This window comes from Vitis vinifera, chromosome 7, assembly GCF_030704535.1.
Source record: "Vitis vinifera cultivar Pinot Noir 40024 chromosome 7, ASM3070453v1".
Taxonomy (NCBI): Eukaryota; Viridiplantae; Streptophyta; class Magnoliopsida; order Vitales; family Vitaceae; genus Vitis; species Vitis vinifera.
In genome coordinates, this window is record NC_081811.1 from 27,334,419 (window position 1) to 27,353,236 (window position 18,818).

Consider the following 18,818-nt stretch of genomic DNA (forward strand, 5'->3'; position numbering starts at 1 on the left):
TTGGGTTAGAGATGAATCAAGTAAATGAAATTTAACTCTTATTTTACCCAGAAAAATTGCCCACTGTTGATAATACAAGTATATCCACCATTTACATAGAATTAAGGTAAAAGTAATGTCTGTGACTCTATATCGGCTTTGAACATACTGGGACCTTTCAGCCATTTAAACTGTAACAGTAAGGTCATCCAGTTGCACCCATCCGTAGGCGCACCGGTCCCTAATCTTTTGAGTCGTTGATGCTGCCAAGTTAACTAACGGCCGAATTCTTGCCAACTCCTTCTCAATTGGGATCCTGGTGCTCACCTCCATCTGCAAAATCGCAACACAATAAAAGATTGAATAGGTTTCCTTGCACATAAATGCTGGATTAATAGGCCAGAAATAGATCGCACACAAATCTCATGAAGAAGAAAAGTAAATAAACCTTCTCAATGCATCGAACAGTATCCAATACGTGGCAGAAATAAGAAAGCTGCTTGTAAAGATCTGCTTCCGTGTACTAGTCCCAGTCCCAAGTACATTTCACACCCAAGTTTAGTAAATAATGAAAGATGCCATAGAAATTAAAGGGGAAATAGAAAAGGCAAATATATTGATAAAAGAGTGAGTTATTAGATTTGATGAATACCTTTCTTACAAGCCGGCCATTACAGCGAGGGTAGTTAGGACAAACCGTTCCTCTCTCGGAATCCCCAATCACCCGCAGGTTGAGACTATTTGTGGTGTGCTTGCAGGTTTCATCATCACACTAGAATTAAAGTTGACTCCTAATCAGACCCAGTTATCACATCAATTGTCTAAAGCTTTTTTACAGAATAATCTAAAGGAGTGCATACCATCATTGAACCCTTATAGTACATTGAGATGAACCCATCAGCTTGCCTCTTAACCTGATAGATAAAATATAGGGGGTCAAATGTACAGTCTTCAGCAGATAATTAACGAGTCATCTGTCTGAGCCCCTAAACCAAAGCATGGGCTCAAAAGCAGTGCACAGATAGCTAGAAAATGTCCCAATCCCCAACACAGGGCACAAGGTATCCCTGATGATTCTATACCATGTTAGTCCAAGACCTTTAAACAAGAACATTTCATTCTTCATAAGATTAAATTAGACGGTAAAATTTGTCTCTGATCATCACATTCAATCCTGTTTCACTAGGTAGGATAGAATACACGATCATAGGGTATCAGTTGTTTATAGTGGCCCGAGGTCTGAGATTCTACATTTTACATATATAAGGTGTAGATCTAGCATATATAGAACAGAAAAATTCAACAGTTACCTGGTTGGCTATCAATGCAGGAGACATTCTACCCACATCACCTTCCTCTGGGCATTTAGGGCAACGTAACCTTTGCCAGAAATTGTTGGATTCCTCTACTTGCACTTGTGTTGATTTTTCAGTGATTGATGTATGCACAGAATTGAACAAAGTTGGGCAGTCAAAAGTACCAAAGCAGCTTGGACAAGACAAGATTAGATGCTCACAACCTCTATATCTGCAATTCAATTGATAACATGCATCCATCCATTAAATCCAATAAGTGCAAATACTGGAAAAATCTGAATTCAAGTCTTAATTGAGACATCCTGAAAAATAAGGAGGAAAATGGTAATGAAACATAAACAGTAACAGAAAGAAACTAAATACAGGAAAGAAAAAAAAAAAAAATCACACCCGCCAAGCACTAACACCAGACAACAAGAACCCCTTCCCCTCCTCTTCAAGAAAAAATAAAATACTAAGAATCAACTGCAGTGGGGGTAAAGCCATTCAAGTTTCTTCCTTGGGAAATATTTGGAATACAGTTTCGGATATAATTCAACAATCATTTACTACACTGTAATATTCAGGAATGCTTGATTATTGAATTGAAGGATATAAAATCAAGCTACATGCTTTTCATGGAAAAATTGGCTGATAATTCAGGAACTTATTAAAACTTTGGAGATTGCCACAATGCTATCATGAGTCAAGCAATGTTTACCTCTCCTCATCTGCAGACAAGAGTGAGATGGAAAAATCATTGTTGATGGCCTCACTTCGTCTACTTTGGAACTGAGAGAGACCATGATTACAATGTTAGCTTCATCTAGGAAAAATAACTGCCTAAAAGTTTTATGGCAATTGGATGCCAGGACAGCCTGGAGGGGAGATGCTTTATACCTTGGATGAGTCAAGCCCTAAACAATCGGCCAAACGTGCTGGGCTTGTACCCTGAATTGAAGCACATAGACGAGAGACCACAGGATGAATCTGCATAGAGATATTAACCATCAAGCAAGCTGGAGAATGAAGCTAATCACAAACCAACATTAGTTACTACAATTTAATTAAGCATCATCAATACATAAGCAAAACCTGCTGTGCCAAGTAGTAATCAATGTCAATCATCCATTTTCCATTGTCTCTTTTCAATTCATCAGGATGTCTAGCACGCTGTGCTATCCCTGTTGAACTACCTGAACTAGTCCCCTGTCCACACACAAGAAAAAAGTAAAGCTCAAAAACTTATTACAAATGTAAAAATCTTAAACATAGAAGAAGCCCAGTACGCCAAAGTTTGATTTACTGCTTCCTCCATAGAAAATGCAATGCTGCATTACCAACCTGCTCACAGCAAATAATATAAGGGACTGTATCACCAGCTGAGCAACCAGTTGAGTAACCACTTTGCTTCAATCTTAGTGCCACCTAGAAAATGGATCATTCTATGCAGTCAGCAATATTTAAATGAATGGTAGAACAAATCATACAAGCAAAATTAATTATAGTTTCAGATGAGTAATCAAAATAAATGAGATCAAAGATGGGTTCAACTCACTTGAACATGTGGTTGGTTCTTGTCTGGGTACGCTTCAGGGGGTTTAGTCAATGACTTAGTGATAATATATTTCTCTAGTGCTACTTCTCCATTCCTCATGTCCTCTTGTACCTGCTTAATGAGCACATGTTGACATTTTGTTAAATTCCATGATGGCCAACTGTGCAGGTTTGAAGCATGATTATGCAATTTATGCCAGTCAGTTCTGCCTCTTGATACACAATTACAATAAATAGTTGGTGTGATCATCTTCCAAATGGTTGGATTAGATGAAAAATCTACTAAATGAAGGTCCTTTAATTTCAATATATGGTTGTTGAGCATATATTAAACACCATCAAACTGACACAAGCACAATAACAACATTTGACATTTGACACATCCTCAAGCTCACTTATGAGACAGTGATTGGAATTTTTTATCAGTTGACCCCTGTTGTTTAGCAGTGAAGCACTAAGAAATCAACTTTGTTTTCATGCCAATCAACACTAGGATTTAATGTGATGATAACATCATACTGAATTTGATGATAAATACACAAAATCAGGACTTCACCTTCATGAGAGAGTTGTGTATTGATTCAACAACATCCTCACACGACCTGTAAGCACAAGAGCCATAGATGTGACAAAATTTATAAAGACAAATAAGCCAATGATTTTTCTTGAATCTCCAGCTCAACAATCCATAATCACAATAATAATAATAATAATAATAATAATAATAATAATAAAAAGAAAAATAAAATAAAAGATAGAAGTTAAACACACCCTCCAGACAAGATTTGACTTAAGCTGAAATCTCCCAATTCCTTTGATAGTAAACTCCAGTCACGACGAACCATATCAAGACCCTTTCGTTCAATAACCTGTCCAAACAAAGTGATTTTACTAAGGCCTAGAATAGCATATTCTCAACCAATAAGAAGAGAAAAAAAGAGTGAATGTTCAACTATCTACCTCATATGGTGTACCATCTTTGAACTGTAATTTGACAGCTGCATATTTCTTTTTCTTGAGAAGCAGCATTCTCTTGTACAAGCCATCGAGATCAATTTCTAAACACCTATATTTTTTGTTGACCTGAATGCCATGAGTAACAAGATCACACTTCATTAAAGCATCACAGAAGGATAATATAAAAAGGTGCAGTTTCAAGCTTAAATCAAACACATGCCTTAAGAAAGAGCTACAGTGTATGCTATTCTGGCCAGAGAGATGCGTATATCTAACAAAACAGAACTCTTTTTATCATCCAAAATTTCATTTTAGAATCTTTTGTGTAGAAACATGCCATGTACTTCCTGGATATCAAATTGACCACAGGCATCTCTACTTTGGAAATAATGAATTAAGGACTCTTCACCTTGACCCTAGACACTTGATTGATATCATGTTTACATCATATGACAGGAAAAATGGAAACCCCAATCTCCTTGAGATGATTCTCTAGCAGATGCTAGGATATAATTAAACCCCACCTCTTGAATGACTTTCCCTGCAATTGCTTTGGCTTTTGTAATATCATCCAGCCCAGTATAAATCATAATTGAATCAGTATCACCATATATCACCTGCAGGATACAAGACAATGGATCTAACAGCCACGTTACTTGAACCAGTTAATACAGCAAAAAGTTAACAACAAATTTGGATTCTCAATATACAAGATATAAACCTCCAAGTTTAGATTATTCTGAACGAGATCAACAGTACTCTGCAAAATCTCCCTTCCCTGCAAGTTGATTAAGAGATTTCCTCACTAATACTAAAAACATAAAATGTGAATCCAAAGCTTATCTAAAATTAATACATTCTTTTCAATTTTAGAGTAAGCACTGCAGATCCTCTTACTTGTAGTGTTATAAGCTCTGCCAGTGGCTTTGCATAAAATCTTGAATTGGAAAACCCCAGGCATCCATACATACTGAATCACAGACAACATGGAAAATAAACAAAGAAATACCATTATAGCAACAAAGAAAATTTATAGCACATCATATTGGCTAAAAATGGAAATGGTAAAAAAATTACACAAACCTATTTGCAGTGAGTTTCAGTGCCTGCTGCTGAATGTCAAGCTGCTGGACCTTGAGACCAGATGCTGTCTTTAACCTAGACTTTACGGTTTTCCTCCTCTCAACTAATTTTTTCAACAACTACAAAAAAGACATGTAAAATAAAAATTTTATATTAATTTATCTATACTGAAGAAAATTGGAGCAAAAATATAGAATTTAATTAAAATTTCATATTCTCCTTCCCTGGACCAATTTTTAGACGGTATGTAAAGTAAAAGCAAAACAATAATATTTGATCGGAAATTTCACACTTGAAACATGAGCACATCTGCACCCCCCCCCCCTTTCTCTCTCTCTCTCTCTCATGTGCACGCACGCACACACATAGTGCAAAAATATAGTAGTAACTAATCAGAAATTTCATACTTGCTTAATACAGGAAAACACATCTCTCTCTCTCATAGACACAGAGCAAATATATAGCATTTAATCAGACGTTTCACATTTAATACATGAAAACACATCTCCCTCCCTTTAAGGAGTCTTATCCTCTTTCCCCCACCCTCCACTCTCCCTTTTCTTTGATGAAGTGTTCTCTTTTATTTTCTTTCCTATTCTTTATTTGAAGAAGTATTTTTTCATTTTCTTTCCTTTGTTTCCATTTTCCCCTTCTTTGATGTAGCATTCTGTTTCTCAATCTCCTTGATGAAGTGCTCTCTGTATTTCTCTCCCTTTATCCCTAAACCTTCACCCTCTGTATCTTCCTTCTTTGAAGCAAAATTCTTACAGTAAACAACCACATAAACATGTAAGCTCCTTTCATGTTCTCAAGCGCAATCAACCACAAACCAGTAGGGTAAAAGCATGCACTCTCTAGTTCCAATAGAAATAATTGAGGGTGCATTTGAAGCTATAGAAAGTAGGTCCAGTAAATAGATGCCAAACCTTCCAGTGATCTCCTGTTTACAGACAGAAGCTTATTCAAGTATTACAAAATCCCCAAAATGAAGGGAACACTGGATTCCTCCTCACAAAAAGTAGGCTGCAAACAAGGATCTTAATCATCTGAACCCAATATAACACAAGCCTTACCAGCAACACTAGTGCCATCCTTTTCCCAGTTTACTTTCCACCAAAACAAGGGGAACCTCATAAAGGGCATTAAACCAATGATATTCTGATCCAAAAATTTAAAAGGAGAAAAAGAGAAATACAGATGGAAACAAATAAACTACGAGAAGAGCAAGTGACTGAAAGAAGAATTTGAACGGGGGCATACAAAAATAGAATAAATATCTTGGTCAACCACTTCATAATCTCTATGCTAGGAATTTTTAACATGCCTTCATGAGGAAACTGTAGGACTAAGCAGAAAAGCTAGCAGGTAGCAAATGAATATAAGTCATGAAATCCATGCCATGATTGCAAAAAAATCACGCATTCTCTTTAGGTTTGGAGCGTTCACAGTTCATACTATTTATATCTTCACTAAAATAGCATGCCACCAAAGCCCTCAAAGTTTAGAGCCAATATTCAAGTCTCGTTCAAATAGAAATCGGCTATTAAAAAAACAGATGCACCTTAAACCGTATTCTGTTTCTTATGAGATTATAAATGCTCTTTTATTAAAACCATAATGATATAATTCCTAACAATTGAGCCATTACCAGTGTAGCATCCTTTGGGCAAATTATTTATCAAATGGTCATGTTGTTCCATCCACAGAAATTCCAAGAACATTTAATAGAATTTCCAAGCAGGACATCACAAGTATTTTTTTTTTTGATAAGTAAACAAGATATGCATTAAAAAAGGCTAAACGCCACAGAGCATACAGGGAGTATACAAGATGGCTACAGCCTCAAAAAAAGAAAAAGGACCAAAAAGAGCTACCTCCCCTCAAGTGGAAGCTATCCACTCCAAGAAACCTATAAGGGAGAAAGCCTCCTCACCTAAATACACTTTGGCCCAATTCCATAAGTTACAAACAAAAGAATTCTTTAACCTCTGAACATTCACCACACCCCCCCTAAAGGCTAACCTATTCCTCTCCTTCCAGACCGTCCAAAAAATACACAGCGGAATGGATTTCCATATCTGTTTCCTTTTCTTCCCAACAAAAGAACCCCTCCAGGAGGTTAAAGCCTCCTTAACCGTTTCTGGGAGGACCCACTTAATATCTAACAACCCAAAAATAATATTAATTGAATAATTAACCAAATCAGTTTTTAAATCAGCCAATTTTAAAATTTTCACTTCAATGATATTACAGCTAGGTCAGGACCATAGAATGAATAGAGCTTGGTGGGAGATTAATACATTTCCTGCTACCTGGGGGTGCATGCAGACATGAATAACAGAAACAGATCCATGTCAACACCATTTCCCCCACAAAGCAATATGTCCGCAAACATACTCTAGTTTTTCTGTTTAAATGCCTAATAAATACAAATTAAATTTTACTGAATCTTGATCTAAAACTTCCTTCTCCCTTTAGAATTAAAGATTTGTATTGCTCTTTAAGATGCAAACTATAAACTAGACCTGAAAGGAACAAGAGATGCAATTTACAAATATAAGGTTTCAAAAAGTTTGCAAAGTTCCATTTCTTCTCAATTCAATCAGAAATATGAATGCATTAATCTAAGGTGATCATACCTCAGGTAAAACCCCAGTCGTTTTACTAGATGGTAAACGAGGAACCGATCCATCTGGAGATCTTTCAACTGTTGTGAAGCAGATATTGTATTCCTGTAAACAATGAAGTATTAGTGCTCATAAAAAATATGTAAAAGGAGGAAAAGAAACAATTGATTGGAGAGGGGGTGGAGGGAGATAGAGTTAGATGGACAGATAGAGGGAGAGAGATAGATAAAGAGAGAGAGAGTAAGAAGGGAGAGAGAAAAGCAAATTACCTGAATGATTGAAGGGTAAAGGCTATTGAAGTCCAAAAGTAATATATACTTGTCATACAAGCCTCTCTTTGGTTCCAAAACCAATCCACCGGAGTAGGCTGGACCTTTTTTTCCTTTTCCTTGATTGTTATGATGAGCATCATTCTCAACATGTGCATCATCAACATCCAGTTCATCAATATTTCTGTCCTCAGCACCACCTTGATTCATTCTTCGTTTTGTCCATTTTGTTTCCCTCAAATGAGAAGAAATCTTATCTGGGACAATATACTTCTTTGCATGGAACTCATGCAATAGAAGATATTCTACTCTCTGTGCCCTAGCACCCTGAAAACACATGTCAGTTGTACTTTCTATGTCATGCTCATGGACAGAATACATAAGAAATCATTAAAGAAACCACATTTGAAGCACTCACTTGGAGAGTCTTTCCCCAGAGATTACCACTGATATTAGTCAGAAGACGAGTAAGAGGAAGAACACTCAAATGAAACATAAGTTCCATGGATAACCATGCATCTGTTTCACCATATTCAATCTGAAACCATTAAACATAGGATGAGAACCATAATATGCAATCATCCAAAGGAGCTGCAATGATTTTTCATTTATAATAGGCAAAGTAGACCAGTTAAACCATTATCAAAGTTTTAGAAGATACCAGTCTCTGAGCAAGGCTCAAGAGATGCCTCAATTTTTTTCTTCTTTTTTAATTTTTATGAGAAACAACAATAATTCATTGAGGCATGAATCAAAAGTAAGATGCCTCAGTCGAAAATCTTCCAAGCCACTAAATGTCACTGTTAGTCGCTACTAGGTAAATTGAACTATGTTATGTGCAAAGGGATACAAGGTTACGCATAACTAAGCAAACAAAATGAATTTCATAAAACAAAAGAGCAATATGATTCCAGTTAAAGGTTCTAGAAGGACAAGATAATGACCAAAAAGTATGTAGGGTTGAGATGGTATGAAAAGACATGATGTAAATGGCATAGGCAGCTGAATGGCAGAGAAGGATGGCAGAAGGTGACCCTACTTTTGAAGCCTCGCCCAAGATGAGTATCAATTTTTTTATAAGGCTATTAATCTTAAAACTACAATCCCCACCAATTAGAACTTATCAAACTTTTTTTTTTCTCTTGTCCAATCAGAAGCATGATGATCATGAAAGTAGTTCAAGTAAACATCAGAAACGTACAAGTTGCACAAGGGATTCCGATGTTTGAAACATTCTAGAAACATCTTGTGGAGCAATCTCCTTCCGATCTTTGTTCAGCTGAGTCTTTGCAAGTTGTGTCAAAGAATAACTGACCTGGAAGAATCAAAATTTCATGCATGAGGAATCAAACCATAACAACATTACAAAATGCTCACTGGTGTAAGCTGGCAGAACCAGAATCATGAAATGAAGTGTCATACTTCTTTTAATAGGTCACGGGAACACAGATAAGTATCACATAAAAGCCGACCAGCAATGCAAGACATGATCCCTGGGCTTGCTCCGGAACCAAAAATGGTGCTTCCTCTGGTAAGCTTAGGCATCACCCGACGCTTGAGACGACCTATCTTGGACCACATGGGAACTTTGCAAGCCTGTATAAGTAGGTAAAAAATTACAGAGTCATTTAGGGAAGATGGCTTATCCAAAGATGAATCAACAAAGTGAATGTGTTTTACTGTCTCGTTTGGTGTTTTAAAACTGGACATTGAAAAAAAAATAATACTGATTGAATTGTTATTTTTTTTTTTTTTCAAAAAGAAACATCAGCACAGAAATAGTATCTAGTATTAACTGTATTTTATTTGCTTTAATTCAAAATGTGAAGTAGATGGTCAGCTAGACCAACAAGACATGCATCAGATTAGTAGGTGAAGTCAAGGCATTCCATATTCAAAAGCAAATTATAGAGGATAAAAATGGTGAATTCACCAATTCCTACATAAGAATTAATTGAGAATGGGTTAAAGAATATTTTGAATCCATTAAAATATTTGATTGAAAGATCTAAAATATCCCCACCTCAGCTCTGTGGAGAAGAACATCCAGATCAAACCCAGAAATATTATGACCAACAAGAACATCGCTATCCAATTTGTACAGCTCAATCATCAGACGGTTTAAAAGAGCTCTTTCACTGCAATATAATAAGCACAAAAAGGTGGCTTAAGAAACCCTGGAATTTACAGTTTTCTCGCAAAACTGATATGTTATTAGATAGAACAGAATTTTGGAATGATAAATTTTGCCAAAGAACAAAATGTTTAACTGAAACCTGCCTGATTTCAGAGCATAGAACATTTGCTCCAGCCTTAGAGTTTCTATCTGAAGCCTCTTTAGTGAACCCCATTGGGAATATGCCTCCATCAAGTTTGCGTACAACAGTAAAATGGCTGAGCACACCAGGCCTCTTCCATTCTGAGGGTAACATGGGGGAATCAATCTGAAAGTTCCAACCACACAAGTAGTGGTTGATCTTAGTAAGGAATAAATTGGAATCAATGTGTCCTATGTTGAAGCAAGAACTGCAGCAGCCAGAGAATAACCACCAACAATATTTAAACTTTAACTTCTGTTTCTACTTTGCTGACTACATAATTGGGACACAGACATGAAAGTTTAAGAAGATGCGGTTCATCTAGAACATCTTGTCTATAATTTTAGTCACTCCAGAAGTGGATAGATTTGTGGAAGCTGTAAGTTAAGCACCATTATAATAACCAGTGAAGTATCTTACTCAAGAAATCAACCAAATTAGGAAAAAGAAAAAACATGCTTTTACACCTCACAGTCAAGCATCTCAGCAGAGATGAAAAGCATTATTTGTCCTTTGTTCATATCATGAATGATACCTAATTCATGGAACTATGTGAATAATAAATCAATTGAATAAAAGAGGGATCCTGCAGCAAGATTTATACGGTATTACAGTGTCAACCGTTAATAATACTTTAATACTGCCAAAGATAAGATATCAAATTCGGTGAAACCCAGGTCTACAAAATGCCTATATGGAGGATTTAGTAATATAGATTCATTGGACATTTGTGATCATTAAGGAACATCAGAAGCAGTATATGCTGATGTATATTGTTATTCCCTAGTTATATGCATGCCATGCAGTTAAGGAATATGTAGATATTTAAGCCACTGCCTGTTGATCATGAGCTATACTAATTAAATCGTAGAAAATAGAGATCTTCAGTCTCTGCTCAACATAAAAGGAAAAGGAGATGCTGCTTGACATAAAGAATGGAAATGTAACAGACACAGGACACATAATCATGTAATGTCACCAGAGTGTGGAGCTGATTCCAAAAAGGGTACATTTGGGATCTTTGTGTGTCATTTCCTGGTGTTGAATGGTGCTAAACACTCCATCTAGATAACACAGGAGGTAAGGGGAGTTCAACCATCCACAACCATATTCAAAAATTTCTTCTCACACCAAAACCTAAAATGTTCCCTTGACACTGAAGTCAATCAATCGCCCAGAGACAAAAATGAACCCTAGTATAAATGCCAATATTAGAAAACATAATAACTCTACTGCCCAATGGTGGAGAGTCCTGGAGTTCCTTCTCCTATAGATTCCACCTAAGGGGAAAAAAAGGGACTAACAGACTCATACTGAACCCAGGAAATTGGGAGCACAAATGTACAATCAAACTCCAGGAAATGATAATTGAAAGAAAATTAAGATGTCAATAAACACATAATGACATTCATTTCTCTTGGAGTAACATGACCCAATATTCTCTGATATATCATTTCAAAATGATAACTAGTGCCAAGCCTGATTCTAATACATTCAAATCAGCAAAAACAACCCTGATCCAATATCAGAAACGGACAAGAATATGGAGCATATCTAATGGCCGAGAACTGTAAAAAAAGTGAAATATCCTAAGAGGGAAAGTCACCATCAATAAAATCAGAACCACCAACAAGGCTTCTAGAACATACCTTGACCTTATGACAGCAGATGACAGATGCAGACACTATTTCATTTACATTCTGTTTTTCATTGATGATAGTTTTCAAATTGATAGCTGTTACAACCACTGGTGGAATCTCTGCTATGTTCTTTGAAGAGGAAGCCAAAATCCTTATGTCCTTTGGACAATCAACAGTAACCTCAAATTTGCACCAGCTCACCTGTCAATAATTCAACCAAGCTTTTAAGATGGAAATTGAAAATATGAACAAAAAGAACTTCAGCAGGTACCTCAAATGATAAGGAATGAACGGATTCCAAAAACTCACCCGTTCAGGAGCTGGACAACTGGAAAATTTTGAAATTGAGAGCCAGTAAGGTCCCATAATCTTCCTTTTAATGAGAAAAAGCTCTAAAGCACTGTCAAGAATGATGCTGGTCAAATTTCCTCTAATTTAACTAAATAATATGCATCAGGTAAGTAGTTTGCCAATCCATAGCCAGGAAAAAAAAAAGAAGGTATTAAAACTATGGACCAGTATTATAAGTAGCAACCAAATCCTCATGCTTGAGTTGAAAATAAGAAACTTTTTCCAACCAACAAGGTAACTACACAACAAACCAGGTCTATCACTGAGTTTGGCTGTTCCAGATTTTAGCATGGCTTCCCAACAAGAATCAATAGAAGAAAATTTAGGGGGCATATAATTGAATTTAACAAATGCAAGTTCCAAACTCCTACCCTCTTCTTACTAGAACAAACTCAAATCAAACTTAAGAAGTACTGCAGAATGGAAAAATATAGGAGTTAAGTGCTAGCATGCAGTAGGTGATTAATCATGAACATTTACATCCATCTCTTGATTCTGAGGGCCTAAATTTCACTATCTAACACAAGACAGACTGATAAATATATCTAGTTGTTTAAACCATGTCATCTTTTTTTTTTTCTTCCTCTTTCTGGTGAGCAAGTAGGAGTTTGGTGAGACACAACTAAGCAGACAAATAGATTGCTTCTAATTTTCATGTATAAATTTCATACACCAATATCATTTTGTGATACACTAGCAAGCTCATGCAAAAATCTCCACCTAGGAGCACATATGTAAGCCAAAAAATATAAAATTTGTTTCACTAGTTTATTTGGGCACAAATTTATATCCACAGTCAGCTTCCTTCTTTAAAGTTGCACATTCACTCATGAAATCAAACATGCAAGAAAAAAAGGCAATTCTTAATATGAGATATAAATAAAGACACCAAGCGTAATGAACTAGCTCTGACTACTTATACCTGCAATGAGTTCCAAGCAGAGCACAAAATGCCTCTCCTTTGAGATCTGCTGGAAGTGGTGGGTCCTGCAATGACAGAAGTCACAGTTTTAGCTTGTGGGAGATGAGACCAACCAGATAAATAACAAATGCATGGCTCACAGGAATCTTAAAGAAAGTAGCTTCCCAATCTCCAAAGTTCTTGGAAAGAGAAATGCAGAGTTGAAATCTGAATAACCGAACATGATAACCAATGGTCTAAACCACCATGCTGATTCCATTAAACTGTATAATATACCTTAAATGGGTAATTAATCTTTAGGACATAATTCTCCCCGACAGGTATATCAGCTCGCTCAAATGCATAACTCCTCTGTGATATATTCATCATAAACAAGGAATGAGCAACAATATGGAATAAGAGTGATGAAAATATGCGGCGGAGCATTCAGCATTTTTAAGAGTTAGACAATGCATTTTTCTGCTGCTTCAATGATCAAAATACAAACCTTAACTGGCGTCATGCTAAAAGTTGAAACATTGAGATTTAACAACTGTTTTGCTATTTCATTCTTTAATCCTGATGCCACGTCCTAATCAATGAACAGGGAAGGAGTGGGTCAATAAAAACAAACAGAAAAAAAAAAATTAAGAAAGAAGAAACAAGGGATATACAGGTCTATGTGGATAATAACATACTTGCAATTTTGTCCTCAAAGCTGCAGGAGAAACCCGAGAGGCTTCGATATCTTTCTCAAGCCTCATGATTTCATCATTGCCAAACACCGAATCATTTGGGATTGCATAGACACATCGCTCCATGTTCTTTACCACCACACAGCAGCTATGATATGCACTTCCTGCTTTAACCTTAATTGCAACAGACGAAGCCAACCATCAAGTTATTGTCGTCAGAATTGTTTAGTATAAACTCTATCTTAACAAGTCCATGTACAATTCATGTCCATAGACTATTCATGTTCAATTATTCTTGATCCATGTATCATGAAACTAAGGACTTCTTGAAAATGCCCTAAAATTAGTACACGATTTTGAAACTATCGATTTACCTTCCCAAACAGATAGAGGTTGCCCATATTAGCACCATAAAATTCCTCGTGGGCATCAAGTATGTAGAAAGGCAGTGACCCATCTGAATCCAGCAAAAAATCTGCCTTCTCCTCACAATTCAAACTAGGATTAACCACCTCTCCCTCATAACCAGCACTAGGATTGCCTCCATTCCTTACTGCCTGCCACCCGGCAGTGGCGGCACTCAATGTCAGGTCTTTCTCCTCTTTAATTTTTGCATTGAGTGAATGAACCTCCTTTCTCTTCACAGCCTGCTCTGATTTATCCTCAACCGCATCTGGCACAGTCTCCTCAACTGCATCTACCTTGGTTAAAGGATCATGTGATTGGACAATTGACTCTGCATCCATTTTCGAATTCAAATCTTTTCCATCTTTGGTTTCTTCCAGAAAATCTCTTCTATCACCCAAACCACAATTCAAATCATTTGCATCTTTGGATTCTTTAACTACACCCTTTCCCTCAACCATATTGCCGTTTTGCATTGAACTTGACACGGAATCACCATCTGCTATAGTGACCTTGGTAGGCTCAGGCCTAATCGAAATCGGTGATATCTCCATCTTAATGGTGGTACCCGGAACAAAATTCCTCCCACCAGACACCAACCCCGATTGTCCCCTCCGACGCCTCTCTCTATCAGCCTCATCAGGAGCAAATTCAGCAATCACATCATCCACTATACTATCACACGACAGTCCCTTAACTTTATCATCCCTACTTTTCTTGAAAACTGAAGAAGTGAACATGGAAGAAAGCCGTTGCTTCCCCATCATAGCCGCCGCAGCAGAAAGCGGAGAGGGCTTTTTGGGAGGCGGGTCCTTCTTTTCGGTTTTCTTCTTCTTAGGCCTCTCCGCTTCGCCGTCCGATTCATCGGAAGATGGAGGGACACCCGCTAGGGACCAGTCCTCTTCTTGACCTTCGTCTCCGTACCCTGAGCCATTATCGTCGACTATGAACCCTCTGAATTCTTCGCGGCGCTTGGCAACGAGTTTGTCGTACTCATCCTCGTCGACAGTGTCGTAGATTGGATCTTCCACCTTGATCTGGAATCCAACGCCATCGGAGCGCCGGCCGCCTCGGCGGAGGGCTTTTAGACGCTGGAGGGCGTCCGAGCGGGCCGTCGCCTCAGCTCCTCTGCTCCTCCGCCGTCCGGCGACTATGGGCTCCTCGTCGGCCATCTCTCTCCCTCTCTATGCCTCTCTTTTTCTCTCTAGGGTTTTACATGCATTCAAAGGAAAAGGAGAAATGGCGGGAAATCCAAGCGCTTTCGCGCCAAGTATGGTTTAAATCGTTCGAAGTCGACCATTGACTCGCTGAGCTGGATCGGTGGACGCGATCACTGAGTTGTTGTCGTGTGGGTTCATACGTGGCAGAAACTATTGGCTAAAGGATGAACCATTCATTAGATATGAGCCTTATGACCTTATCTATTTGAGCTAATCAATTTTTACCACGTTACCGCATATGTTCGTGAATGGTGCCTCAGCCCACTCGGGAGACATTCCTGTTAAAACGCGTTTACTCCATGATAATAAACTTAACTTTATCAATTCAAAAATTAAATAAACTCATTAATACAATATAATTACAAAATAAGAAATAAATATTCTTTATTATCTTTTTTATATTTAATCAAATATAATATGATTTATTTATAAATCAATAAATAATAATGTATGGATTTGGGTTTTAACCAGTTGTTCAAACTTTCACTTCATCCTCATGATAATATGTTTTTAAATTGATATTTTTCTTTTAAAAAAAAAGGTTACAAACAATATAATAATTCATTACATTTTAAAAAAAAATTATCAGAAATCTTCATTTTTAATCATTACAAAGCATTTATAATCCTTTAAATTGATTTTTGTATGGGCTCTTAGCACATTATTTAATGTGAAAAATATAATAATTTTCATTTAAAAGAGTTTAAATGATATTTTTATATTCATTTTATGGATATTTTAAATAAATTTAGGTATTATAGAAAAAATTATCACCTGAATAGTCGACAACTTAATGAGTTCGGTTCGTTTTTCGCCTTTTAGGTTGTATTTGTAATACATTTTAGTATTTTTTTTTTTATAAAATAATAGTAACATATATATCTTCAAAAAAGTTTGGTATCATTTTTTTCTATGAGCAATGATACACAATTTTTTTCTTGTTTTACTATGCAAAAATTTAACCTTTTAACAAAATTAAGAGAAAATAATATAAATAATTAAATATATTTTTTTAATAAAAAAGCATATTGTAGACCCCCATTTAGGCATGGGTCACTTTTTCTCTATTTGTTTTTGCATATCATATTTTTAGTCAGGTGTAACTATCCCAGCGGGCCACGTGTCACCTCTTTAGTGGTCATAAGGAATTAATCTCGCTTTTTGAAGTTACAGTAGGACTTTGACACGTGGAGGAACTTTCTGCAGAAGGAATGGGGCAGAAAAAGGTGGCCGAAAAGAGGGTTGCAATAGAGATCGTGAAAAAGACAAATCCGAGATACAAATGAGAGAAGAGAGGAAAAAAGAAGAAGGAGGGGAGGAGAGCATTGTGAGTGGAGGGCAAGGGTTTTTCTGAGAGTTTTGAGGAAAAGAGACGGGGGGTTTGAACTGGAGTAGGAAGCTAAGAACAGAGGAGCATGGAGTTGCTGGGAATAGTCCAGGACACGGAGTTGAGAAGGGAGATTTCCAGCGCGTTGCCGTTTGCTACCCAGGTACGCATTCGCTCATATTCTAGTTACTTTCTATACATATTCTGATACTCATATGTGCACAATCAATTCGGGTAATCATTGATTTCCTTATTAGATGCCACGATTGCTTCATTTTATTAGTAGAGATCCGTTTTAGGGGCTTAGAAGGGTGTTACGGTTTTTACCGTACCTTCTTGATAAGTAACCTGACCCCCGAACCCAATCCGGTTTTTCGCATATCACTTTTTCCAAAATAAGGAGTACACTTAGGGTCTTCTTTCTTATTTTGTTTACCATTGAAAAATAAAACAAAAATAAGTGGCGACTCCAAGTCATTTTTCTTAATCAACAATTAAATCATAATTTTTCAAATAAAAAGCGAGCTTCACCATCGAGTGGGAAACGTATGAGCCAAAATGCGGGGTCCACACATATTTATTTTTATTTATAAATACAAATTTTAAAAACTTTACAAAACATCAAAGCTTTTATATTTTTTAATTAAAAATATTAAACATTAAAAAGCTAAAATTGTAGATAAATTAACTTCATAAGTAAAAAAAAACTAAAACCATAATCATCGGATATCATTTCACATAAAAATTTAAATAATCAAATAATATGATAATGTAATAAAATTTATAAAATATATAAATATTTTTTAATAAGAATATAAAAAAATTGATATCTTAAAATTTTTAATTTGTTCTTAAGTATTTGTTTTTATATTAAAATTGTTCTTATTGATTATATATTATTATTTTATATTTAAAATATTTATAAATAATTAAAATCAATAAATATAGAAAAACGAAATTGTGAACAAAAAAATGAAATTAAAAAAAAAATCATAAAGCCAACATATTAAAAAAACAAAAAACAAAAAAAGTAAAGGTATTATGGAGGAGATAAAGAAAAAAGAAAAATCATGTCACATGGTAAATTGTTACCTCATAAAATAATAATAATAATCATGATTTTCACTATTAAAATGCATACTTTGAGAGTTATTTTTCTCAAAATACATGCATTTAAAAAATCAAAATTCAAACTTCTCAAAAATATAATATTTTTGAGATAATGCATCATTGCATGATACTCGCTTGTCGAAACTCTCATTTTTCTACCCATATTTGTAGCTTCAGTTCATACCATTATACAAAAAAGAAATAAAAAATAAAAGAAAATCCAATAGTCACAATCCACGTATCCATAAAAAGCAAAGACATCGTTTTTTTTGTCTCCACAAATATTTATTTATTTATTTTTATATTTATGATGAGAGTATGAAAACCCTGTCATTTGGAAATGGAAAAATAGGCACTGAAAAAGCAGGTTCTTCCATGGCACTTTAGCAAATGATTTTGCTTCGGATTAATTAAATAAACACGTGTCCACTCTTTGGACTTACCAAACCTAACCCTTCCTCATTGGATGGCGTCTACAAAAGGTTTATCATCACTTTTTGTGTTCAACTTTGATATAATTCACAGGGTTGATGTAAAAAAATTTATTTTATTTTTTTAATAAATTAATTCGGTAAATTTTAAATTTAGTAATTTTCATAGCTAAAAGATAATTTAAAAATATCAATAAAAAAAGAGCACAACCCCATAATTTTCCTCACATGTGATATACAATGAGACAAGCAGACCAATTTTATTTATATTTTTTTCTATAAAATATACCTTCCAATAATGGTCGGTCCATAAAAACAATAAAGCCTGTAATTTTCAAGGGGAGCATCCCATATGATGATTTTCCAATTTCCCAAAAAAAAACTCAACTTTATTTTTAATAAATCCCCTACAAATGGGGAAAACAATTGAATAAAGACGAAACCGCTGTTGTTGGCTACAGAATTCCCACTATGCCATGTTTCAGCAGATGATTGGATGCCGTAAACATCCCATTGTCCAATCTCCACGTGTCAAGAAAAGATAGGCGGAAGGTACAGTTCTTTTACTGGGCATCGAAGGTCGGCTTCTCTCCCGCTGCCACGTGGCTAAATATTTTGGTTTTTATTTTCTTAGACCCGCCCGGATGGAAAAC

At 35.9% G+C, this 18,818-nt stretch overlaps 1 protein-coding gene across 1 annotated transcript; it reads right to left on the bottom strand.

The window, feature by feature from the left end:
- Nucleotides 1–21: 21 nt before the first annotated feature.
- On the bottom strand, nucleotides 22–15,319 carry LOC100250805 (DNA polymerase alpha catalytic subunit). The gene is made up of 31 exons (XM_010654504.3): nucleotides 14,047–15,319; nucleotides 13,676–13,846; nucleotides 13,486–13,569; nucleotides 13,275–13,349; nucleotides 12,999–13,063; nucleotides 12,035–12,125; nucleotides 11,735–11,926; nucleotides 10,048–10,211; nucleotides 9,791–9,905; nucleotides 9,190–9,363; nucleotides 8,969–9,082; nucleotides 8,186–8,305; nucleotides 7,768–8,094; nucleotides 7,511–7,603; nucleotides 4,872–4,990; nucleotides 4,686–4,758; nucleotides 4,510–4,566; nucleotides 4,313–4,405; nucleotides 3,792–3,914; nucleotides 3,603–3,700; nucleotides 3,388–3,433; nucleotides 2,833–2,943; nucleotides 2,619–2,702; nucleotides 2,370–2,483; nucleotides 2,175–2,264; nucleotides 1,996–2,066; nucleotides 1,290–1,506; nucleotides 840–893; nucleotides 632–751; nucleotides 428–502; nucleotides 22–312 (listed from the first exon to the last, which is right to left on the bottom strand). The coding sequence occupies exons 1-31, from the start codon at nucleotides 15,247–15,249 to the stop codon at nucleotides 166–168; spliced, it is 4,680 nt and encodes a 1,559-aa protein (XP_010652806.1). The 5' UTR covers nucleotides 15,250–15,319; the 3' UTR covers nucleotides 22–165.
- Between the last annotated feature and the right edge of the window lie 3,499 nt (nucleotides 15,320–18,818).

Bases quoted from the DNA above. Each gene is read 5' to 3' on its own strand.
- LOC100250805 (XM_010654504.3), bottom strand. From the start codon at position 15,249: ATGGCCGACGAGGAGCCCATAGTCGCCGGACGGCGGAGGAGCAGAGGA. The intron at 13,350-13,485 runs GTTTGTATTTTG...AATATATCACAG, and splicing joins TTAGCATGACGCCAGTTAAG to AGGAGTTATGCATTTGAGCG. The intron at 11,927-12,034 runs GTGAGTTTTTGG...AATTATTGACAG, and splicing joins GTTGTCCAGCTCCTGAACGG to GTGAGCTGGTGCAAATTTGA.